This window comes from Myodes glareolus, chromosome 8 (genome assembly GCF_982192425.1).
Source record: "Myodes glareolus chromosome 8, mMyoGla1.1, whole genome shotgun sequence".
Taxonomy (NCBI): Eukaryota; Metazoa; Chordata; class Mammalia; order Rodentia; family Cricetidae; genus Myodes; species Myodes glareolus.
The window spans coordinates 92,269,089-92,294,646 of record NC_142033.1 but is presented as its reverse complement, the minus strand read 5'-3'; the positions used below and the strand labels follow the sequence as shown (position 1 = coordinate 92,294,646).

The 25,558-nt window shown below is 34.8% G+C and overlaps 1 protein-coding gene across 6 annotated transcripts in view; it reads right to left on the bottom strand.

Moving 5' to 3' along the window:
• Usp34 (ubiquitin specific peptidase 34) overlaps positions 1 to 25,558 on the bottom strand; it is a 178,261-nt gene that overhangs the window by 78,395 nt on the left and 74,308 nt on the right. For all 6 annotated transcript variants that reach the window (XR_007232311.3, XM_085692268.2, XM_048435543.3 and 3 more), the window contains 14 exons: positions 25,022 to 25,117; positions 21,053 to 21,135; positions 17,853 to 18,007; positions 16,168 to 16,281; positions 13,803 to 13,902; positions 13,106 to 13,265; positions 10,370 to 10,496; positions 10,110 to 10,257; positions 8,909 to 9,009; positions 8,428 to 8,637; positions 3,126 to 3,251; positions 1,665 to 1,787; positions 1,452 to 1,535; positions 155 to 241 (listed from right to left, as the gene is read on the bottom strand). Coding sequence is in view for 5 of the 6 variants with exons in the window: in XM_085692268.2 (XP_085548394.2) it covers positions 155 to 241; positions 1,452 to 1,535; positions 1,665 to 1,787; positions 3,126 to 3,251; positions 8,428 to 8,637; positions 8,909 to 9,009; positions 10,110 to 10,257; positions 10,370 to 10,496; positions 13,106 to 13,265; positions 13,803 to 13,902; positions 16,168 to 16,281; positions 17,853 to 18,007; positions 21,053 to 21,135; positions 25,022 to 25,117 (1,714 nt within the window). In the remaining variant the exon portion in view is untranslated. The remainder of the gene's footprint in view (positions 1 to 154; positions 242 to 1,451; positions 1,536 to 1,664; positions 1,788 to 3,125; positions 3,252 to 8,427; positions 8,638 to 8,908; positions 9,010 to 10,109; positions 10,258 to 10,369; positions 10,497 to 13,105; positions 13,266 to 13,802; positions 13,903 to 16,167; positions 16,282 to 17,852; positions 18,008 to 21,052; positions 21,136 to 25,021; positions 25,118 to 25,558) is intronic.

The window sequence follows — 25,558 nt, the reverse complement described above, 5'->3', positions numbered from 1 at the left end:
TATAATTTTAATCTATTATCAATCTATCAAATCATTATTTTCTACTATGTCTTAACCTTATTACATCAAGTATATATTAAGTTACTTTGCCAATGAAACAAAAGTGACTGAAATGAGATAATGAATATAATTAGCTGAAAAAGTCTTTACTTACCACAGTCCATGATTCCTGCTCTTTTGGCTCTAGAATTGCAGAATTAAATATTTCCAGTAACTGTTGAAGCCCGCCAGCAGCAACAAACTGTAAGCAATTGTGAGGGTGGTGATAAGGAAAATCAGTTGCACAGACTGACAATCTGCTCTGTTGACTTAGAAAGCATTTATGAAAATATGTGCTTTATGAAAATCACTGTCTACAAATAATAAAAATAAATTTGGGGAAGGGTTGGGACCAGGTTTCTCAGTGTAGTCCTGGCCCCAGAACTCACTGTAAATCAAGATGGCCTCTAACTCAGAAATCCACCTGCCTCTGCCTCCCAAAGGCTACGATTAAAGACATGCACCACCAACACCCAGATAAAAATAATTCCTATATTATTTTAAATTTTAATATAAAATTTAATTTTAAAATGTAAAAATTTTTAAAAATTTGTAAAAAGTCTTATTAAAAGTATATAAGAATGACTTTACTATTTCAGTAACCATTTAAGCCCAGATACTAGGTTGTCCTGATACAGTATTCCAATATGTGTTGGAGGGATGGGATACAATGATGAAAGTGAAATGAGATAAACACTGGTACTAAAATCGGAAGAAACAAAGCATTAAATAATCAATCTTTACATTATTATTAAGAGTAAAATGTAATTTTTTATCTACAATATAAAGACTAAATTAGGCAGGGCTAAAAACAAAGATAGCTCAGACCCTAAAATTCTTGCTTTGAAAGCACAGAACTAACATGGTGCTATGTGCTTATAGCACCAGCACTGGAAAGGCAGAGACAAAAGGATACCTAGGGCTTTCTGGTCCATCAGTCTAGCCTAACTGATGAGCTCTAAACTAATGAGAGACCATGTCTCAAAGGAAGGGTGAGGATAACACCAGAAGATGTCCTTTGGCTTATTTATTCATTCTCATTCTCTCTCTCTCTCTCTCTAACACACACACACACACACACACACACACACACACACCCTCCCTCCCTCCCACATTTAGCTTCCCCCCAAGGCTGCAAAGATGCTTTAGTGATTAAAAAAGCACTTGCTGCTCCTGCAAAGGATCCCGGTTCCTACAGAAAGGCTCACAATCATCTTTAACTCCAGTTCAAGGGATCCAGAGAGTCCTTAATTAGTCTCCACTACATGCAAGTGGTGCACATACAAATATGCAGGCAAACACTCAAAATACAGAAAGTTAAAATAAATCTTGAAAATTAACCTTAAAATAATGATTTATAGAACCCAAAAAGTACTTTTTCTCAATCTTTTCCAAAACAATTATGATCAAACCTTGCAACTCCAAGAATTTTTACTATTTTCCACTTGATCTTCACTTGAATCATCGGAATCTGGATAAAGATCACTATAACTTCCCTGTGGGGAAGACAAAACACAAATAAGGGAGATTTTAGAAGAAAAAAATTAATCTAAAATGAAATAATATGATTTAGAATTCTTCTGGAGTAAAGCAGCCTTTAATGAGAACAATGGAACTGTAATTACCGTTGACTCTCTCCTTATTCTTCTGTTGGGTTTTCCGAGTGCTTCAATAATTTCAAGAGCATATAACAACTTATGAGCACTCTTAATTTTGAGAAGTTCTTTCCAATTAAGTCCATCATTGCTCTTAAATTACAAAAAGAAAAACAGTTACTCAAGACAACTTCCTAAGACAATTCTCTAAAGTTCCAAAACTCAGAACTGAATATTACTATAAAATACAACACTGTGTATTATTTAAAACATTTAAGAACATTTAAGAAGACAAGTAGAAGAAATGGTACTAATAGGAACTTGAAAGCAAAAGTATTCATTAAAAATTGTTAAGATAAGTATACAAAAAAGAATTAAATTAGAACATTGCTATTTCTAGTCTCGATAAATGAATTAATGTTGCTTGCATTATTAAAGGAATCAATAATCACATTCTAGAGTCAATTTTTTTTATAGTCAAGCTATTTGAGATGTCAGATGTCCTCAACTCATAAACAGGGATAATAAACCAAATAAGTGGCGCAAAACAATAAACCATTTGTTTTTTAATTAATTATGTGAGCATTATAGTAGATTTTCCCTAAGAGATACCCCTTGTTTGTATAGCTTAAAAAAAAATCTTGGGTCAGGTATAGTGATGCACACTTAGTACCTCAGCACTTGGCAGAGGAAAGAAAATCTGTTATTTGTTTGTTTTTTGTTTTGTTTGTTTTTCAAGACAGCTTTTCTCAATAGTTTTGGAGCCTGTCTTCTGTCTCCTGCCTGGGATTAAAGATGTGCGCCGCCACCACCTGGCTTAAAACATAAGTTTTTTAAAACCTCATCAATAAATAGCAAATGCAGAACTGGAGAAGGGGCTCAGTGGTTAAGAGCACTTATTATTCTTGCAGAAGTCTGAATCAATTCCTGAAACCCAAATGGCAGCTCAGTACCATCCATTACTCTGGTCTCAGGGGATTCATCACCCTCATCTAGTTTCTGCAGGCACCAGACAAACACATGGTGCACAGACATACATGTAGGCAAAACACTCATACACGCATAAAATAAAATTATTCTTAAAAAGGCAAATCCCTACTTTTCTAACCTTTGCATTTAATTTAGTATGTTATGTACCTTAAAAACAAATGAGTGTTTAAATGATATCATTTTTGTATTAGCAAAAGGGGGGTTGTAAGATGGCTCAGTTAGTAACATACTTTCCACATAAGCATAAAGATCTGAGTTTGGATCACAAGCACCCTTTGAAAAAGCCAGGCATATCTATCACATGCCTGAACTACTACCACTGGCAGGGCAGAAATAGCAGGACACATTTGACTCAATTAGCCTAATCAGTTACAAATTCAGTAACAAGATAATCAGGAGGACTAGCGGGCAAAGTGACAGGCGAATCCAACAATGACCTCTGGCTTCCACATACATATACACAACAAACACCGAACAAGGAAGTAGAAAGACTGGGCTCACCTGTTCATCTGAAATATTCTGGAATGCCATTAACATGTTTGGACATGTAGGAAGAAGCATCAGCAACTCCCACACACGCCTTGATAGATTTTCTGCATGAAGATGAAGTTCTTCACATTTTAAACTCTACATAAATAAGAACAACCATTTTATCAAGATAGATCAGAAGAAATAAAAATTTAAACTTCAGGTCAAGTGTTTTGGCAAAATTTCCTACCCTCACTTTTGAAAAAGTCTGAAATTTAGCCATGCAGCGATGGCGCACACCTTTTATCCTAGCACTCGAGAGGCAAAGACAGGCAGATCTCTGTGAGTTTGAGGACAGCCTGGACTACAGAGCAAGTTTCAGGACAGGCTCCAAAGCTACAGAGAAACCCTGTTTTGAAAAAAACAAAGTCTGAGATTTCAATAGTGAATACATTTCTCAAAGTAATTGTAATTAAGAAAATAAGTAGTTATGTAGAAGCAGCATTTCTTCAACTTCTCATCTGCATTTCCTATGATGGCTGATCACTTTCCTCAAGCAATTTTTGAACTAGAAGTTTAACCATCTGTTTCAAGTCTCTTCCTATTTCTTCTTTTCAGAAAATCATTCAAGTATAAAACTGGTATATTAACTTTTGACCCACATGTGAGCAAAGATTAAAGGAAAGCACAAAAATATAAAGAACCTGCTTTTTGCCTTTATTATTTACTAAAACTTATGTTGAATAAGGGGAGCAATTAAAACAAAGACTAAAAAGGGATATTTCGTAAAGTACACTTAAAAGCAAGTTTTCATTCACTGCTCAGTCCAATTAACGTACTACTGCAGGAGAAAATTTACAGCAAAAGATAAAACCTACTGCCCTGGTATTTTCCATAGAATATAAATCTATTATTTTATTGCTACCTGTTCAATTACAATGATTCTCTGGGCTAAGAAAATGCATGGAGTAGCTGGGCGGTGGTGGCGCACACCTTTAATCCCAGCACTCTGGAGGCAGAGGCAGGCATATCTCTGAGTTCGAGGTCAGCCTGGTCTACAAGAGCTAGTTCCAGGACAGGCACCAAAGCTGCAGAGAAACCTTGTCTTCAAAAACAAAACAAAGCAAATAAATAAATAAATAAATAAATAAAGCATTGAATATCAAAAAAATATTCTATGCCTATAAATAAGAACTTAAGATCCATTGACATAATCATTTTTTTAATCTTGTATGGAGTGATCCTTCTGTACATGAGGGGATTTGAAAGTATCTAGGATCAATAAACATACCATTATCTGTGTTTTCATAAACCCATTATATAAAAGTTACGGAAGAGCTTGTGTGTTGTGATGGCTGCCTATATAACCCTAGAAGCCAGGAAGCTGAAGAAGAACAGTTTTAGTTTTAGGACAAGTTGGGCTATCTAGCAATCCCTGCCCGGGGGCATATGGAGTGGAGGGTAACCTATGCAGAAGGATCAGGACTTCAAGACCAGCTTCAGCTAAATAGCAAATTTGAGAACAGAGTAGACTATATGAGATCCAGTCTCAAAAACCTAAACAACAGTCAGCAAAATGTCTTAGCAGATAAATGTGCTTGAGCCCCAACTTCATGCTTTTGGATATTTTCATTGCTCAGTTGAGTTTGTAAATGAGGAAAATATAATATGGCAACTGTATTTTGAGGACAAGGGAGTTTTAGAGCTGGGAATCCATGATAAAGTAGGCATTTTGACAGGCCAGAAGAAGAACTGAGGCAATCCCGGAGTTATTCTCCAGGATCTGTGGGTAGACTGTCACTAACTAGAGCTGAACTGGTGAGATAGTTCAGTAGGGAAAAGGAGCTTACCCAAACCCAATGCCTTGAGTTTCATCCCCAGGACTTATGCAGTGGAAACAGAGACCCAAATATTACAAACTGTTCTCTGACCTCCAAAACTGTACTGTGACACATGAACGCACCCCCCTCGCCCATTCAAAAAATAATTAAGTGTAATCAAAAACAAACAAAAAACAATGAAACCGAATCCACTCTTTTCTTCACAACCGTTCATAAAGTCTTAATTTTGAATATGAAAATAGATTTGAAGAAAGAAAAATTCCCAAAATTATGTAACCAGGGTCCTGTTACGAACTAAAAAGACCTACAATATAAGGCAGGTTAATTTGAATGTGGCCTAAACTGAAAAACAATTTCACTGATTAAACAAATACTGTAATGGTTTAGATAAAACGCTGTAGTTCCCACTCCCGAGGGGCAGCAGCGGGCACCAGGGGGCAGCTGGGTTCTACCACCTGAAGCCTCTGAGGGTCCCAGGTGGGTGAGAGATTGAGATGGACCAGTGAGAGACAGAGATGGACAGGCACACCATGCAATAAGTACTTATTTATTGGTTATGAAAGTAAGGGGAAGAGAGAAGGGAAGGAGAGGAGGAAAAAGCACAAACATCCATTCTTCATTTCAAACAGGACCAAATTTATTGCTCAAGTGAGAAACCTGGTGCCATTTCTGTGCCCTTCACCTTAAATCTTCTCTTTGTTCTCCTTTAAACCTATTAAAAGGTAATCCTGTTTTCATCACATGTTGTCTACCATCACCATACTATTCTAAACACAACCAATTCCTACCTCGACAAGTGTGTTAAGAACCTTACCACTCTGACATTTGCCAAGCAAACACACTACATTTAAAGCAAAAACTAAAATATATGCATCTACCTCTGCTAAAATCTTTCAATATTGTTCACTTTACATTGAGTAATATGAAAATTACTCCCACGACCCAAAAGACTTACATTATTTTTCTCTGCCTTCTTTTCCATTCTCAATCCTTTCAGCCTACTCTTCCATCACCTCCCAGGTTCTATATTAGTTCTACATGGCACAAACAACTGCTAATAACAATCTTAAGAGGCAAGACTGATAAGCCTCAAGAAGGATTGCCACAAGGTTAAGATGTAAAGCTGAGCCTTAAAACCATCCAACAAGCAAGTAAAGAAACAAGCAAGGCAATCTTACCAAAAGCAGTCTACAGATTCAACACATTGCCCATCAAAATCCTAGCAAAATTCTTCACAGTACCTTCAAAGAACAGTACTCAACTTCATTTGGAAAAGTAAAAAACCCAGGACAGCCAAAACAATCCTGTACAATAAAAGAACTTCTGGAGGCATCACAATCCCGAATTCAAACTCTACTACAAAGCTACAGTACTGAAAACAGCCTGGTACTGGCATAAAACAGACAGGAGGACCAATGGAACCGAATAAAAAAAGTGGATATCAATACACACAACCTCGAACACCCGATTTCTGATAAGGAAGCAAAAAATATCAAACGGAAAAAGAAAGCATATTTAACAAGTGGTGTTGGCATAACTGGATATCAACATGTAGAAGAATGAAAATAGACCCATATCTATCACCATGCACAAAACTCAAGTACAAATGGATCAAAGACCTCAACATAAAGCCAGCCACACTGAACCTTAAAGAAGAAAAAGTGGGAAGTACACTTGAACGCATTGATACAGGGAACCATTTCCTAAATAGAACCCCAGAAGCACAGACACAGAGAGAAACAATAAATGGGACCTCCTGGAACTGAAAAGCTTCTGTAAAGCAAAGGACACAGTCAACAAGACAAAATGAGAGCCTACAGAATCGGAAAAGATCTTCACTAACCCCATATCAGACAGAGGTCTGATCTCCAAAATATATGAGGCACTCAAGAAATTGGACACCAAAAGATCACATAATCCAATAAAAAAAAAAATAGAGTACAGACCTAAACAGAGATATCTCAACAGAGAAATCTAAAATGGCTGAAAGACACTTAAGGAAATGTTCAACATCCTTAGACATCAGAGAAATGAAAATCAAAACAATACTGAGATTCCATCTTACACCTGTAAGAATGGCCAAGATCCAAACATTGATGACAACTTATGCTGGAGAGGTTGTGGAGAAAAGGCAACACTTCTGCACTGCTGGTGGGAATGCAAGCTGGTACAACCCCTTTGGATGTCAGTGTGGCGATTTCTCAGAAAATTAGAAAACAACCTTCCTCAAGACCTAGCAATACCACTTTTGGGTATATATCCAAAGGATCCTCAAACATGCCACAAAGACAGGTACTCAACTATGCATAGCAGCTTTGTCATAGCCAAAACCTGGAAACAACCTAAATGCACCTCTATTGAAGAATGAATCAGAAAAATGTGGTACATTTACACAATGGAGTACTACACAGCAGAAAAAAATAACGACAGCTTGAATTTTGCAGGAAAATGGATGGAGCTAGAAAACATTTTGAGTGAGGTAACCCAGACACAGAAAGACAATTATCACATGTACTTACTCATAGGTGGTTTTTAAACATAAAGCAAAGAAAGCCAGTCTACAAACCACAATCCCAGAGAATTTGGACAACAATGAGGACACTAACAGAGACTCACATAGATCTAATCTACATGAGAAGTAGAAAGTAGAAGAAGACAAGATCTCCTGAGTGAATTGGGAGAATGGGGATCTTGGGGGAGGATTGAAGGTGGAAGGGGAGAGGCAGGAAGGGGAGCAGAGAAAAATGTAGAGCTCAATAAATATCAATTAAAAATAAAAGAAAAAGGAACAAGCAAACATGACTAAGACAACTGCTAGAAATGGTGACATACACCTGTAACGAGAGCACTCAGAAGGCTCAAACAGGAGTACAGACTGAGCTACAAGTTGAGATTTTTATCATATTTCTTATCCTCATAACTGCTTCTCTGTCATCCTTCTAATTCAGATTTCAGATGGTCTCAAAGAAACCATACCAAACCAAATAATAATCACATGGTTTTCTCCCACTTATGTTCCCCTTGAAATTAATTGATGGCAGAGTTCATCCTTAAAACCTAATTTATCTGAAAATATTTACTTGTTGGTATACTTACAAGGCATGTCAGCTGTCTTCCACAAGACAGCTTAAATTGCCTATTAAATTGCCTTAAACTGCCCATTTTGATCATCTTTGTAAAGAATACTTTTATTACAGTATGTCTAGGTCATATTAAGCACAAACACATGGTTCGAACAAACAAACAAAAATTCCTTAGGCTGGATAAAAGTGGCGCACATCTTTAATCCCAGCACTTCGAGGGTAGCCTGGTCTACAGAGTGAGTTCTAGGACAGCCAGGAATACACAGAGAAAAACCTGACTCAAAAAAAAAAAAAATCAAAGGAAGCAAACAAAAAATTGTTCCTAGGCTTTGATGTTAACAGATTAGAGAATAATTTCTTAATATCTCAAGAGAAATGACAAAATATACGGGAAAGAAATCTGATCATTACCTCACTGTCATCCACCGCCACTTTTCCTGAGGGTGGTTTAAATGAAGCAAGCATCTCTAATAAATCAAAGAGAGTAGTTAAATGAGGTTCTTGTAACAGCAAAAGCATCGGAATGTTGTCCTTTTGAGGGGGTGGAAGGCAAGATGCAGGCAGCTGAACACCTTCCCCTTTTCGTTCTCTCCTTGGTGCACCCAAAGATACAAATACCATCTACAAAAACAAAAAAGAGAGGAGAGGGGAGGGAAATGGGGAGATGGAAATTTTAAAAATAAAAATAAAATAAAAAAAGATAGACAGAAAACAGAGAAGAAAATGAATTAGATTTTTTATTCATAAAACAATAAAGTACAACCTAACTCTACTTATAATTTCAATGCCCAGTCATAAGAAGTATTTAACTAGACTTTTCCAATTATTCAGTTATTAACTTGCTGAGCCAACACATGACTAAAATTAAGCCACAACTTATGTACGTACGTACCTGCATATCTTTAAAACCAAGCTCATGAAGGGCTTTTTCATCATAGTCTGTTGTTAATTCATGTCCAGATGAGATCATCCGGACAGGCCCCATGAGGCCACCTGAAAAAATCAACAGAAAAGGGAATAAACTGTTAATGCCATTTGCTAACAATAATACAATGGGTCAGTAAACTCACTGTTCATTAAACCTAAATATAACTCCTGAGAAACACAGAAAATAATAGCAAGCATGCTTTCTGCATGTTTGCTGTTTTCTTAAATTATGTTAAGTATTAAAAATAACAAGTTATCTATTTTTTTAACCACAAGTTTATATAACTTTCTTCAACAAAATACAAAAACAAAACTTCAGTTCCAACAGGTGTATGTTTCTTTTTTTAAACTTACTGAGGGATTCTAGCCACTAAAACACAGTAGATGCCCAAATTAATTACAATATAGTGGATGATTCTATAATAGTAATAGCAAGAATAATAGAAATGCTTAATTGGAAATGATACAAAATTATTGTGAAATAAATTAAACAAACATTAAAGTATTGGTTTTTGATTTGTCTTTAAATTAAAGAGTATCTTCATCTCACTATGAAGCCAGGGTTCCTGTAACAGCTTCCTACATGTGGGGATTATACCAAATGCCACCACACAGCTGTCAGTGTCTAATTTTATGATTTCTTGCTCACAGTTCCAGCAATCAAAACCAAGAATTTTTCACATGTGAGGCAGAAATTCTACCAGTGAGTGAACCCCAACCTTGAATTTTATTAATGCAGAAAATTCTATCTAGTGAGGATAAAGCAACTATTTTCAGGAGTAATGAGTAAAACAGAACAATTCTTTACATAACATTTCTATTTTGCACGTGATAGCAAGGCAGGGTAAACTCAGGGCCTTAACTGTGCCAGACAAGCATTCCCTTTTTCTTTTTCTTTTTTATTTATTTATTTTTTTTAATTTTTCGAGACAGGGTTTCTCTGCAGCTTTGGAACCTGTCCTGGAACTAGCTCAGCTTGGACTCCAGAGTTAAAATCCCATTTTCAAAATTAAAACAAAAGAAATAAACAAACAAACAAAAAAACAACACCACCAACAATAAAACCTTCCATTAAAGCAACTGTTATAGCAACACAAGATGGACCAAGACAGCTGCTACATAATAAAGCTAAAAACTGTAGTGAACATGTCAAGTGTTTAACCTACCAGGAAACTCTCCTTTTCTGTTGCTTTGACCAAACTCCTGTAGCTGAGCTTGCTGATTTATTTGTTCTTTCTGTAAGTTTTCGTACCAGTGAGTTACTTCAGCCCTAAGATCTGCTACCTGGTCACTGGGATACATTTCAATAGTCATCTGAAATACAAGATGCAACCAAATAAAAATTACAAAAAAATTACCAGACCCGACCATTTATCTTTGTAAAGATAAATGTTACCAAATCTGGACATTAAAACCTTGTAACTACCTTGTCAGGAAGTCCAGCAGGCTGACATACAACCCTTAGAGGCAAAGACTGTTTGTCACTCAGTGCTTTCAAATGGCTACTAATACCAGTGCCCTCAATCTGCCACTGTCTCAGATGATATGCAAACCTAAAACAACACAAAACACAGACAGAGGAAACAATTTTGAACACTTTAATGTTACAGAAGTTTTTTAATATTTTTAAAAAATGGAAAAAGTCTACAAAAGCTTACAACAATTTTAGATTAAACATTGAATTATTGGAGGGGAAAATTGCATTATATAAATCGTTAAAGGAGTAGGAGGAGAAGCAGGAGGAAAGTAAAACAGAAGTCAACATTAATCTAATAATGAAGTATCAAGTTATCATTTTTACATTTAGAAGAAAAGATTTTAAGAAATACTTTCAGAGAAAGACATATTCCACTGAAATATTCTTTAGATATAAGAATATATTCAAGTTATATAAATCAGTTTAATAGAATAAGAGATTAGATTTCACCCACAAGGACAAAAGTAAACTGGATTAAAAGACTAATTTTAGTTGGCTAGAGTGATGCTGCTCTTGCAGAACTGGTGTTCAATTTTCAGCAACCACACAGTGGCACATAACCACCATAACTCTAGTTCCAATGGATGAGATACTCTGCTATGGACTCCTTGGACTTTGGCATACAGCAGGTACACATACATACATACATGTATTCAAAACAGTTGTGCATATAAAATGAAATAAATTCTTCAAAGGACTCTTTACCCACCCCCAAATTCCTTAATTCCTATAGATGTTTATATCTGTATTTATATATTTATATCTATAATATAGACGGATGGATAGATAGATGTCTAAGACTAATCAGGAGTTCTGACATAAAAGAATAAGAATTAACTTACTTCCTACAAGTGAAACAATGCCCAGGACTATGACTGAACAAAAGAGTAATTATAAGAATGCCTTCAACTAAATATTTTAAGTTTTAGTTTTTATAAACCTTGCTTCCCCTGATATTTTGATTTCAATAATTTATATTATTCTTGGAGAAAATGGGCAGGTGATCTGACACACCCTACTAGCACCGCTGTCTCTATCCAGTCACTGCTGAGATTAAACCTCTCTCTAAAAGGTAAATTCTTTAAGATATTACTACTACTCACTATAATACAAGCTATCTCAAATTTTTATCTACATGTTACATAATTTTAAATTAGTAATAACCACATTGAGCACTTGATATACACGGAGATGAGATAAGATATGTAGGCAATACACAACTTTTCAGCTACTGCTCTGTTTTCTGTTTTTTAGTAAATTTAATGTAATTAATGGTTTACTAGTTACTCACATATATTCATATAATTTGACAGCAATATTAACTTTAGAATAAAATGAATCAGATACATATGAATGACACAGGATATTTCTTCACAGTATGACAAAACTAGTATCGATGAAAAGGAGTCCTGGGTTTAAACTCCGTAAACTCTGAGCCTTTGGAAATGAAAAGGAAGTGCCTTTGTATTTAATGTTAAATACTGGTAAAATTACAATGTACAAGACCTATGGATTTGTGCTAACATACCAGTTTGCTACTCTTCACATAACAAAATTCGTTCATAAATAATTCAGTGAAACATTAACGGCAAGTATGTCTAACACGAAACAGAAATTACAGATTTTCCCCCCATCTTAGTGTAATGTCTGAGTTATACAAGTTTGGATTGACTTTTTAATTTTAATGAGATCACCACATTTGCTTTATTTTAATTTTTCTAAAGTAGTACAGGTTCAGGGGCTCTGATGTTTCTGTGCAAAACTTCAAGAGTTCTCTTACACATTGCTTAAAAACACAAGAATTATTTAAGTAAATCTCTACAAACTAATCATAAAAGAACCTTGCACTACACAAATGTTTCAAATCATGTATACATATAAAAAATGTATAGGGACATCTTTCTTACTGAGTATTTCCTACCAGTTCACTAAAATGTAAAAAATATGAATTGCATGTGATTTAACAAATATCAAACTAAGATCTGAGGTTGAAAGAAGTCATAACTTTAACAAATTTTCAACACAGTTCTTAGTACTTTTACATTAATACTCATCGTTAAATGACTTTTAACAAACAGAATTTTGTAATTAAAACTATCTACTCACCTTTCTTTTCGGTTGATATATTCATAAATGTTAATTTGCTTTATTTCTGTATTACACAGGGTATGTCTAAATTAATTATATAGATATTCATTAACACAGAAAGTTTTGGTCATGTTTCCATGGTAAATGGAAATTCAAAATTAAAATACTCTCTCCTAGTCCAGGAAGAAAAAAAAAACAGCAAATGAAACAAATGATTCAACTTGATAAACTATGAAAGATTATATGATGTTGTTGGGAAGAGTGGCAGTGTAACTTGTCTCACTGTTGGTGTTCCTGCCTTTTCGGTCATAATTAACACCTCTGTAGAAATGGAATTCTGTCCAGTTTCTTATTCATTCATAAATGCTGAGCACCTTAAGATTTTCAAATCTGTGTATTTATAAGGATATTATATTGCCTGTTTTAATGGGAAAACGATACCTAAGTTTCTATAGCAACAATTTTCATTACAATCCATTTAGTTTTGGTAAATTATGTTTCCTATGTGCCCATGACAAGAACTTTAAGAATACATATAGAGATGCTATCAATAAAAATATTGAAATTGATTTGTGTAGTACAATGTAATAAAATTACCTTCTCCTAAATGCTTCCAGATGTGTCTTCAGCATAAGTAATCCTCTTTCTATAACTGTGAGACTTGAGTGTGATTCTTGTTCAAGACTGCTAGAAGCTATCATAAGACTTTCCATGCACTTGCTAATAAATTCTTGCTCCTTTTCCAAACCTGTTTTACCTGAAACCCAGATGCATATTTATTATACTTTTACATTTTTTATTTACCTGTATTAAAGAAAATGAGCCAAACTGAAGCTTAGTAAAATCTCCCTGGGGAAAAAAAGTACTTATAAAAACTGGGAGTGGTGGTACATGCCTGTTAGTCCATCACTCAGGAAACTAAGGCAGAAGGATTGAGAATTCTAAGCCAACTAGGGATAGCAAGACTGAGTCTCAGAAAATAAATACAGGTGGAGGGATGGCTTAGCAATTAAGATAACTGGTTGCTCTTACAGAGGACTCCCAAGTTCAATTCCCAGTATACACACAAACCATCTGTGACTGCAGTTCCAAGAAATCTGATATCTTCTTATGTCCTTTGTGGCATTGCACACATGTGCCACGCATACATACATTCAGGAAAACACTCAAACAAATAAAATAATAAAATCAAAAGTCCCCCCAAAAAAGTTTTAAAGAAACAAACAAAAAGACAAACCTTGAAATTTTACAAAAAATAATTTTTACTTTATAAACAGTATTTCAAATTACTTACCATTAATGTAGTAGGAGTTAATATACTGAATAGCTGCTCGACTGACATCACCCGACTGTGCTCTTAACGCAATGCCCCAAAATTGGTCCATACCACACAGCTAAGGATTAAAGACAAAGGCATTTTTAAAGTTTGTTTGTTAAATGAAGACAGATTATTAGAGTAAAATAACAAATATGGAGTTAAACATTAAACTTGGTTCTTTACGAAGTACTAAAAGTGTAGTTTATAATATTTGGCCACCATATAGTAATCATCATTAAGAAAAAGTTTACAAACTTCCTTAAATAATGAAGAACTTTTAAAATCAATTGTATTTACTTATAAAGCAGGAAAACTATATATGATGCTTAATAAATTACATGAAATATAACTGAAGTATGAAAACTTCAATTATATAAAACATGCTGTAAAGGAATAAAACCAACAAATTATAATAACATACAAAAAAATCAATGATTTTCATCAAAGTTACACTAATACAGCTATCACTTTCATGCAGTCATTCATAATTTAGTGGACACAGTAAGCAAATTCTTATTCACATTAGTGATGTTAACTAGAGATACCAAAAGAAATGTTTCTGCTAAATGCTGCACTGAAACAGGTGAAGTGAAAGTCCTCAAAATGTGGACAGAGTGAAGAAAGATAGTCTCCCAGTGGATAACTAGATAACCTGAGAAAAATATTAGCTAGCACAACATAGTTATTAAGTAGCAAATAAAGATTGTCTGATTGTCTTGAAATTATTAAATAGAAATATAGTAATATTGGTGCTAAGATTAAAACATTAAAAAAACAAGAAGAAATAAGCCCCACAGTCTGAAGAGATGGCTCAGTGGTTAAGAGTACTGGCCGTTCTTCCAGAAGTCGTGAGTTTAATTTCTAGCACCCACATGGGGGCTCAGAATCATCTATAATGGAATCAGACTGTCTCTTCCTATGTGCATAAAGATAGAGCTCACATGTACATGAAGAAATAAATCTTTAAAAAAAAGAAAGTCCCATATTATTATATAAAGAAAAGGCACACTAGGAAGACAGGAAAGAACACAGCTGTTAGAAGCAAAATTATCTTGTGAGACAACATCTCATGAAGTCCAGAACAGTCTAGGACTCACTATGTAGTCAAGAATTAACCTGAACTCCTTATCCTCTTTTTTCCACCGCTCAAATCTGGAAATTACAGGTGTGGGCTACTTTCATTACTAGGTTTATGGGGCACTGGTACTGAAACACAGGGATCTGTGCCAGCTGGGAAAACATTCAACAAACTAAGCAATTATCACCAGCTCTAAAATTATTCTTTATAATACAGATTACTAACAATTTTCTCCTCCTGATACAAAACAAAATTTACTACACACAATAATACAAAAATAAAAAAGCTACCAATTCACTAACTAGAAGAATGTTTAACAAGGAAGACCTTTGAATAAGTTTATTTTAGAAGAATAGCGACAATCATCCAAATACATTGCAGTCATCCAGTTTGGGGAAGGGAAATATTTTAACGCCAAAGGTAAACTAGAAATTTGTGGAAGTGTGCAGTTAATCAGCTAATCATAATGACTGATCTGTGTAGATCATTCTAGAAGAAAAAATCACTACAAATTGCATTATATAATATACTAGTATATACTGCTATAAAGGACTTAAAATCTTAGCTATAGCAAAAGGCATGCATATTGAACTTCAGAGTTCATGCATACTGAGCTTCAGGAAATAGCTCAGTGCAAATGGCTTGCTATCAAATATGATGGGCTGAGTTAGACACACCAGGACACATATGGTAGAAGCAGGTTGACTCCTGTAAGCTGTTCTCTGACTTACACAGAAGCACAAGTCTGCTCATATACAAATAATTAAAGTTTTTAAAAGTTATTTCATGCAAATTAAGTTTTCCACAAAATACGTATGTTTTCCAGAAGCTACAAGAAAAATAAAAGAACAGGCAACTTTCCTTCTAAACAAATCACAAAGCAAATAATGAGATGTTTTGAGGCAAAAGCATACTTTCCTTTTGCAAATAAAATCACAACACCAAAATGCAAATATAAAGCATTTACAGTTTGAAATAACAGCTGGTGGTGGCACATGCCTTTAATTCCAGCACTAGGAGGCAGAGGCAAACAGATCTCTTTGAGTTTGAGGGCAGCCCGATCTACAGAGCGGGTTCCAAGACAGCCAGGGTTACACAAAACAACCCTGTCAGGAAAAGGGAGGAGAGACACTTGAAATAAAATTAATCTTTATATAATAAAGTCAAAGTTTATAGAAAAATAACTTGGCAATCTAATTTGAAGACAAGAAAAAAAAATCTCTCAAGTTTTATGTGAACAGAACACTAAGTCTTAAACCTTACCTCAGAATTTGAGCCACCATCATAGGCACTGGTAGCCAATCGAGCCAAGTTACACAGATGCTGAAACAGGTTTAAGCCAGTCATGCTAATTGTTTCAGGTTTTAGCTGGGGCATCTTAGGGAAAAGATGTTAACAGATTTTATTAGATTAATTTTATTAAAGACAATATAGAAGGAAAAACATCAGAAAAGATCCGGTGATAATGTAAACACCTAAATAATTTTTAAAAATTCTATTCATGCAAAGCCTGAAGACAAGTGTGCTTCAATCAGGTGCACCTGATTGATATTTACTTCAATCATAAATGTACACACAAATCAAGAAAAGTAAAAAAAAATGTTTTGTCATTTATTAAATATTATGACTATATACATTTATGATATCTAATTAAATGTAGTTTGTATTGAAGGACAAAAGTTACGATAAAAAAAATTCTATCTGTACCGTGCTGTAAAACTCATTTATTGTACACAGAGACATTGTGAATAAGCGGAGAACTTTTCTAATCATAAATAAATAAATAAGTTGGGCAGTGGTGGTATATGCCTTTATTCCTAATACTTGGAAGGCAAAGGTAGCAGAGATCTGTGAGTTCAAGCCCAAACTAATCTATAAGAGCTAGTTCTAGGATAGGCTCCAAAGCTACAGAGAAATCCTGTCTCGCAAAAACAAAAATAAAGAAATGATTAAGTAAATAATTAAATGAATAGACAGACAGACAGACAGACAAGCCAGCCAGCCAGCCAGCCAGCTGGGTGGTAGTGCACACGCCTTTAATCCCAGCACTCGGGGAGGCAGAGGTAGGGCGAGTTCAAAGCCAGCTTGATCTACAAAGCAAGCTCCAGGACAGTCAGAACTGTTACATAGAGAAACTCTGTCTCGAAAAAACAAAATAAATAAATAGTAAATACTTAATAAAAGAATAGACAGACAGATAAGATACGTAACTAAAACAGGCGTGGGGGGGAAAACCCTTAGTTTTCAGTCTCATGCAGCCCAGGCTGACTTCCAACTTGCTATGTTAAACGCCTGATCCTCTTTCTACCACCTCTCAAACGTTGAGATTATAGGCATGTAATACCACAATCTACACACATCTTTTTTAACAAACATCGATTCAAATGTTATAGTTTATGTAATAGTAACTACCTGTACATCTGATTATGGTAAACAGAAACACATATGTTACTATCACCACTATACTTCTTACAAGGCTATCTCAAGTAGAACAAAAATGTGGATATTAGCTTATAGTTGGCCAAAAGACAGACTGAAATTATGAAAATTTAACTCAAGAAGACTCTGGACTTAGGTACTATATTTGTTATGGGCAAATATTAAAAACTGAGAATAATTTTTAAAATTAAAGACCTGAAGACCAACATTTATGGTTAGTGCCATCCTTAACATTATTCTAATTGCTCAAAATCATTAAATAAATAATAGATTATATTTATAAATATAAACTAAATTTACATTTCGTAAAAAATAAAAGGTAACATGACAGGAAAATCTGAATTGGAAATATTATATAAGGATCATCAAAACCTGATGCATTTGTTTAATCTGAAAGATATGACTAAAACAGGAAAAATAAGACAGGGACTACTGCAGGAGTCATACTTCAGGAGATTTAAATGCATATAGAAAAACAAATAAAAAGAACTTCTAAGATGTAAAATTACCTTCTCCAGGAAAAGATGTTTGTAGGTTTCCATTCCCATTGCATGTTGATCTTTACTTCGAACTTGATTTAAAAACCAATGAAGGGCATCATCATAGCACTCAGAATCTTCTACTAAACAATGCCATAAAATGTCGACTTGCTCTAAACTTAACCCTTTAACAAAAATGATAAATTTTATGCTTTATTTATTTTAGAGGGGAGGTGTGAAATACGATACTGCTACATAGCTCACTCTGGCCTACACTTATATTCTATCTGCTTGTATCTGCCAAGTGATGAAATATTGGTGATTTACCACAACTGACTTGTGTTTCTATAAATTATTCAAAAAAAAAACAACTGCACATCTCCTTTTGAACATGTGTGTACATATAGTTCATTTTTCATGAAATACATATGTTGCTAGTTACTAGTACTAATTCCTTATGTTTTTCGGTTTAAAAATTTGAATCAGGATTATATAAACCATTGTGGTCCTAACTGATTATACTAAAAGCAGTTAAAACCAAATATATATATATATATATATATATAAAGGAGCTAACTGACAGCACATTGTTTCTGAAGACAGGGTTTCTCTGTGCAGCCCTGGTTATCCTGAACTTGTTCAGTAGACCAGGCTGGCCTCAAACTCAAGAGATTCGCCTACCTCTGCCACCCGTGTGGAATTAAAGGTGAGTGCTGCCATCGACTGGATAGTTGACAGAATTTCACAAAAAAGTATTTTAAAAAAACTTCACTAAGATTTGCTATCAAAGTAGATATATCACAGCTAGTGACGTGACACAGCAGTTTGAGAGCATGTACTACGCTTCTAGAGGACCCAAAACACACATTAATTGGCTTATACCTCCAGAGGACACCTCTGGCCAACGTGGGAACCCCTGCATGGATAACACACCCACAGACATATGCAACATACACATAATTAATAATGAAATAAAAACAAAATATTACATATGCATAATCTAACATAACTAAAAAAAAACACAAAAACTGTTGTATGGCTGAGGATATAGTTCATTAGTGCATGATGAGGCCCCTGGATACAATCTTCAAAAACATTAAAGAAAGAAAAAGAAAAGAGAAAAGTCTTCTTGAAGGGTTTAGACCTACAATAATAGGTCTAAAGGATAGTGTAATGGTCTTTAGATGTGAATATATCACTGTATTACAGTAACAACAGGCTTTGATCTTAAAATTCTTCTATCTTGTGGACAGGATTACCTGTCCTACCTGGAGACAATCATAGAAATTTTGAGGATTTAATTCTAAAGATGAGGATTACAAAAGTGGAAAGCATATACAAAGGCTGTCCATGGGAGATAGAGGATAACAAACATTATTTTTATCAACTATGGAAGAAATTACTATGAAGAACAAAGTAAAGTACAGGAAATGATGAAATACAAAGGATTCACTTCACCAGATTCAGATGACATATACAGAGTATTCTGACCCAAAAATCAAAGGATTCCCAAATATAACAAGGAAAAACAGATTTTTAAAAACAAACAACTCTGTAGAATGAAACAGAAAACATTACAGGCAATCACAAGTCTAAAAATGAATTTAAAATAGACAGACAAGTCAAAGGATTTTTAACTTCATGAGTTCATTCCAAAGCCAACTGTGGTTTCCTACACTCTGGGGGACATGAAATTATAGGAATAACCTAAAAGACCCTGTTAATGAGAAATCAAATGACATTCCACAAAAGAAAACATTTACCTAAGTATCAATATACTATGAAAGGATTTATGACTTCAGCAACTATAATCGTAGCCATCATATCAAAAGTCAGAAGAATTTTAAGTTCAAAGCCAATTAACACTTTCCAAGTAGTTTAGGACAACCAGAGCCATAAGTCAGACCCTGTCTCAAAAGTAGTATGTGGTGTTGTAGATTATTTTCTAAGAAGAGCATGGGTTGCCTAGAGCCAACCTGAGGGCTGACAAAATGGTTCAGTGGTAAAGAGTGCTTGTTCTTCTTAGAGGACAGAAATCAGTTCTAAGCATCAACATTTGAGAGTTCAAAACTGCCGCTAATTTCAACTTCAGGAAATCTAATATCCTATCCTAGCCTTGGTGGGCACCAGCGCACACACACACACCCCTCTGTGACACTCTGACACACACACAGAGCCATGAGTTGGTGGTACACACCTCTAATCCTAGCACTACAGAGGCAAGAAGATCTGAGTTTGAGCACACATCTTTCTCTCTCTGACACTGACACACACACACAGAGTAATGTGTTGGTGGTACACGCCTCTAATCCTAGCACTACAGAGGCAAGAGGATCTCTGAGTTTGAGGCCAGTATGGTCAAGCTGGACTGCAGAGAATGTTCCAGAACAGTCAGGGCTACAAACAGAGAAACCTTGTCTGAAAAATCAAAATAAATTAAAAAATAGAATAAAAATTAAGATAAATCTGAGAAGATAAAAGATAACAAATTATAAGAAATGTTCAGTATGTTTTAAAAAGAATAAGATAATAGTTAAAAGATTCCACAATAAAAAGTATTATGGCTAATTATACTGAATTATAAGACTTGCTAAAATTCACTAAACCACTGAAATACATTCAATTGGTAATAAATAAGCATTGGTTATTTTTATAAATTTTTCAAAATTTTTCTTTTTAATGTATTAATGTACCCAGCATAATTAAATATAACTATACTATGTTTGTAATATTATCCTCTGAGTGGAGTGGTTTGGGGGTTTTGTTGGTGGTTTTATCTATACAGTAACTAAATTTTTTGTAGAGAAGCTATACTGCATAAAATAAACACAAAACTCAGCAGTTATCAGACATTGTTTATACTGGTATTTGCTTTTCTTATCTCCATATGATGTTATGTTTTGTTTCTTATTGCTTTTAGTCAAGTGGGGTACAATAACGTAATAAAACAGAACATAAATATACTATAAAAAAGATGTTTTACTTTTAAAATTATTATGAAAAGACATGGGGATATTTTACTTGAAATGTCTATCAAAAATATTTTCAAGGAATTTCAAGTGTCAATATCTAGATAGGATCAGGTACCTGTCACCTGACAAGTCAGGTATCTAGAGTCAACATGGCGCTAGAGAGATTCCTTCAAATTGTCCTATGGTCTCCTCATGTACCCTTAATAAGCACATGCGTGTACAAACACACAAATAAGTTAAAAGAAATTAAAATCTTACTGAAATGATCAGGTGATCCTAGAGTTGAAAACACACAAGTTAGGAACTGAAGTCGAACTTGAACTTCGGCGCTATGGCTGTACCTACAAAGAACCATTCAAATAATTAACAGAAGAACCCATTTCTTTCTTTTTTCATGTTTTTTTTTGATAATGAAGAATGGCCTTGAACTCAAGGCAACCATCCTGCTTCACCAAGCACTAGGATTACATGTCTAGGTTACCACATCCAACAAGAATCCTACATCATTTAGTAAGATGTTTAATGTTCCTAATCATAACATAGGAAAAAAAATCATATATAGTTTACAGTGCCCCAATGCCTTAATTATACAACTCTAAGCATTTACAAGTTCATGAAAAATTTTGGCTATAATGAAACTTACTTTCAAATTTGTTTTTTAAAACCTTCAAATTTTTTAAATATTTATTTTATGTACATAAATGTTTTGCCTGTGTCCACAGAAGTTAGAAGGCATCATATCCTCTCAATCTGGACACACAGATCTCTGTAAGTCACCATGAACCCATGTCTTCCGTAGGAGCAGCCAGTACTCTTAAACACTGAGCAATCTTACCAGCTTTCAAGTTAGTTTTTTTAAGTATGTAAATAAAAAACCTCAAAGATTAAAAACCGAAAGTGTGAGAAATCATCAGTAAACAAGATATGATATTTCAAAATTACATGATAGCCACATAAATTAAAAGTTAAGAAATGAAAGGCTATATGTTAATCTGTAATGCACATGTTATATCACTATCCATGTAGATATTATTTAACTTAGCACGGTGGAATTCTAGCTCATAAAAAATATCCTATACAAAGTTGGTACTACGATTATTACTTCAAACTTAAATAATTACCTGAACAAAATTTAATAGTAACATAAAATTTGTTATGAGCCTGGTTCAGTAAATTAGTTCACATAATTTTCTAGGAACTGGGTTTATATGCATCTGCCAAGCACCATATCCTAAGAAAAGGGAAGGATTTGACAATAACCCCAAAGTAATAATCTGAATACCAGAAAGCAGAGTTCTGTACGTATCTTAGAGATAAAAAAGGAGTCACTGAAAGGTCAGTGACAGGTTAGGGAGTGAGAGTAACAATTGGATTTCCATTTGAAGAACGCTCCAGCAACACAATGAACTATGATTTGAAGATCAGTTTCTGTGATACGAAACTAAACCATGAGTTCTTATCTCTGTTACAGAATAAAAGACACACTGGGTTTCAAACTGCTCAAACTGCTTTGCCAACATATAACAGCAGCCAGCCTAATCTCTAATCTATATAATAGTTAACAGACAATTCTGACAACCTTGTAATAGAAATGCTTATAACTTTATACTAAGTGCAAAATTTCAAAAGTGTCATAAAGTGTCATGTTACTATAAGAGATTGAAGGTTGAAAGTTTTATTCTAGCCAGGCAGTGGTGGTACACACTTTTAATCCCAGCACTCAGGAGACAGAGGCAGAAGGATCTCTATGAGTTCAAGACCAGCCTGGTCTACAAAGCAAGTTCTGATACAGCTAGGGATGTTACACAGAAAATCTTGTTCTCAAAGTTCCTAATGCTACAACCCTTTAATATAGCTCTTCATGTTGTGGTGACCCCCAACCATAAAATTATTTTCATTGCCACTTCACTATAATTTTGCTACTGTTATGAATCACAATTGTCTATGTTTCCCAATGGTCTTAGAAGATCCCTGTAAAATCGTGCTTCAACGTCCAGGAGTTGCCACGACTAACAGTTTGAAAACTGCTGTTCTAAAGATCATCAGTACCTTTTCTGTTTTCAGTGGCTATCTAATGGATTAGTGCTTTATTGTGAGAATGAAAATAGCTGGAGTTAGGAGAAAAGGCAAGTAAGTAAGCAACTCACAACCTAATGTGTTATCAAGATAAAATTAAAATTTTAAAAAAAATTAAAAAGCTTTTAGTACCTTCTAGTCTTTAACTAGAAAGGCATTTTGTGGTAGAAGCATTATGAGTACAGAGGGATGGAATTTATAGGCTTTGCTTTAACTTCTTTCTTATACACCCAGGGATGATAGCATGTTCAGTGAGCTGGGGCCCTCCCACATCACTCACTGAAGAACTACTATCTCCAACAACATGCTCAAAGGCCAATCAGATGGAAACAATTTCTCAAGCCAGGTTCCCTCTTATCAAACGACTTCAATTTGAATGATCATCATGCAAGCATGATGTCAACTTGATTCAACTTTAATCCCCAACAACCATGTAAAAAGTCAAACAATCTGAGTTCAAGGCCACCCTGGTCTACAGAGTGAGTTCCAGGATAGCCATGGATACACAGAGAACCCCTGTCTTGAAAAACTAACCCAAACAAACAAACATAAAAAGACAAAGATAAACCAAGCAATCTATGTCCATGAATTATAATCCAGAGCAGAAGAGGTAAAGACTAAAGAATGCCTGGGGCTCTGCTGAGCCATCCTAACCCACTTAAAAAGCATCAGGTACTAGCAAAACTACATCTTAAAAAAATATAGTAGACAGTTCCTAAGGAACAATCCTTGAGGCTGACCTGTCTCCCACACGCGCATGTGCACCCCCACACCTGTTAAAGTGCACATACACACTTAAATAAAAAGTAACAGGAACTGTTCCCATTGTACTTTTATCACCAAAATAGCCAAGTCTTTTATCCAAAGAGCCCTGGGTTTCAGGAAATATTCTAACATGCTCTCATAGGAAATGTACTCTCTTTCCTATCCAACAGTTTGTTTTTCTTGGGCCAAACTTACGCATGTCTGTATTATAATCCCCAGAGAGGGGTGAAAATGTCCCAAATTAATGAGATTAGTGTGCTTCAAAAAATAAATATTATTACACAGTCTGAAAAAACAAAGAAAGTACACCAAGGCAGTCTCTTCTTTGACTATGAATGAATATTTTTATGGTATAATTTGGCGAGATTTCACCACTAAGTATACCACTGAGTATTCTAAATACACCACTGAGTATTCTAAAGTTAAGGTCAAATCAGGCTCTATCCGTGAGATCCAGGCCAACAAAATTGTGCTTAAAAAGTAAATAAAAATAATTTAAGTGCTAGAAACACATTAAATCAATATTAAACATAAATCCAAGCTCCACTCTTTACTATATGTGGATGTTGAGTCAGTTAAATCTATTGTTTCCTATCTTTAGTGTTCTTATTTGTAAAATAAGACTTTTCCTCAAATGGGTTGCTGTGTATCTTTAAAAGATTAGCACTTAACTCTTTGATTGATAATCATGTACAAGTGTAAAGAAAGGAAGATGATGCATGCACTCCATGCACGCAGTTGTAAGAGGACAGAGGACAGCAAGTGGTATATTCATCAATCACTCTCGACCCTATTTTGTTTAGACAAGGTCTCTAGGGATGGTCATCTAGAGATGGCTCCCTGGTTAAGAGTTCAGATTGCTCTTCCAGAGGACCTGGATTCAATTCCCAGCACGCGTATGGTAGAGCTCACAGCTATCTGTCTGTATCTCCAGTTTCAGGGAGTCCTATGCCCACTTCTGGCCTCTGTAGACAGCAGGCATGAAAACGATGAAGACAAACAACATGATTGTACATTAATGATAAACAAGGAAACATATAAAGTAAAATAAATAAAGAACTTAAAAATATATTTACATTTTAAAATAAAAGTATTACTACATTAGGAAAATACTAACGCTTTCTGGAGAATGTTTACTTTCAACTAATATCTACACGGACTTTCAAATAATTTCAATAGCTTAAGTTAACCAAGTTCCAAGTTAAACAACCAACCTTTACTAAGAATTATGGGACTAACATCATAAAAATTTAACAAAATGTCTTTGATTTTCTTTCTCTTACAATTTTACATAAAAATAGTTATACTGTTTACATATTAAAGGAAAGCAGAAAATTATCTGTTAGAGGACTAGAAATAATTTAACATACTCAAAGAGGTACTTACAATGCATGCTTCTGTCTTCCCTCTCTGAGACCTTGAATGTAATATACCAGATTGTCAAAGAAAAGCTTCATCATGTTCAGTTCTTTTTCTGCCCACCTGGTCCAATTAAAAGAAAATAATAATTTTAAAAGGGAAAGAGAATAAAAGATATACCTGAAAAGGATAAAGTGTAAGAAATCTTCAAATGTGTAAATTTTTGTCTTGATTTGGCTTGGCTGACTTTCAAGACAGGGTTTCTCTGTGGAGCCCTGGCTGTCCTGGGACTTGTTCTGTAGATCAGGCTAGCCACAAATTGTTGGGATTAAAGATGTAAGTCAGCATGCCCAGCTGACAGAAAACACCTTTAGTCCCAGCACAAGGGAGGCAGGGTATATCTCTATGAAGGCCAGGCTGGTCTATTTTGCAAGTTCCAAGCTAGCCAAAGCTGTATTAATAAGACTCTGTTCACAAACAAACAAACAAACAAACAAACACAAAACCCTCATAATTTTTCCTCCTGGGCTGGAGAGATGGCTTAGTGGTAAAGACACTGGCTGC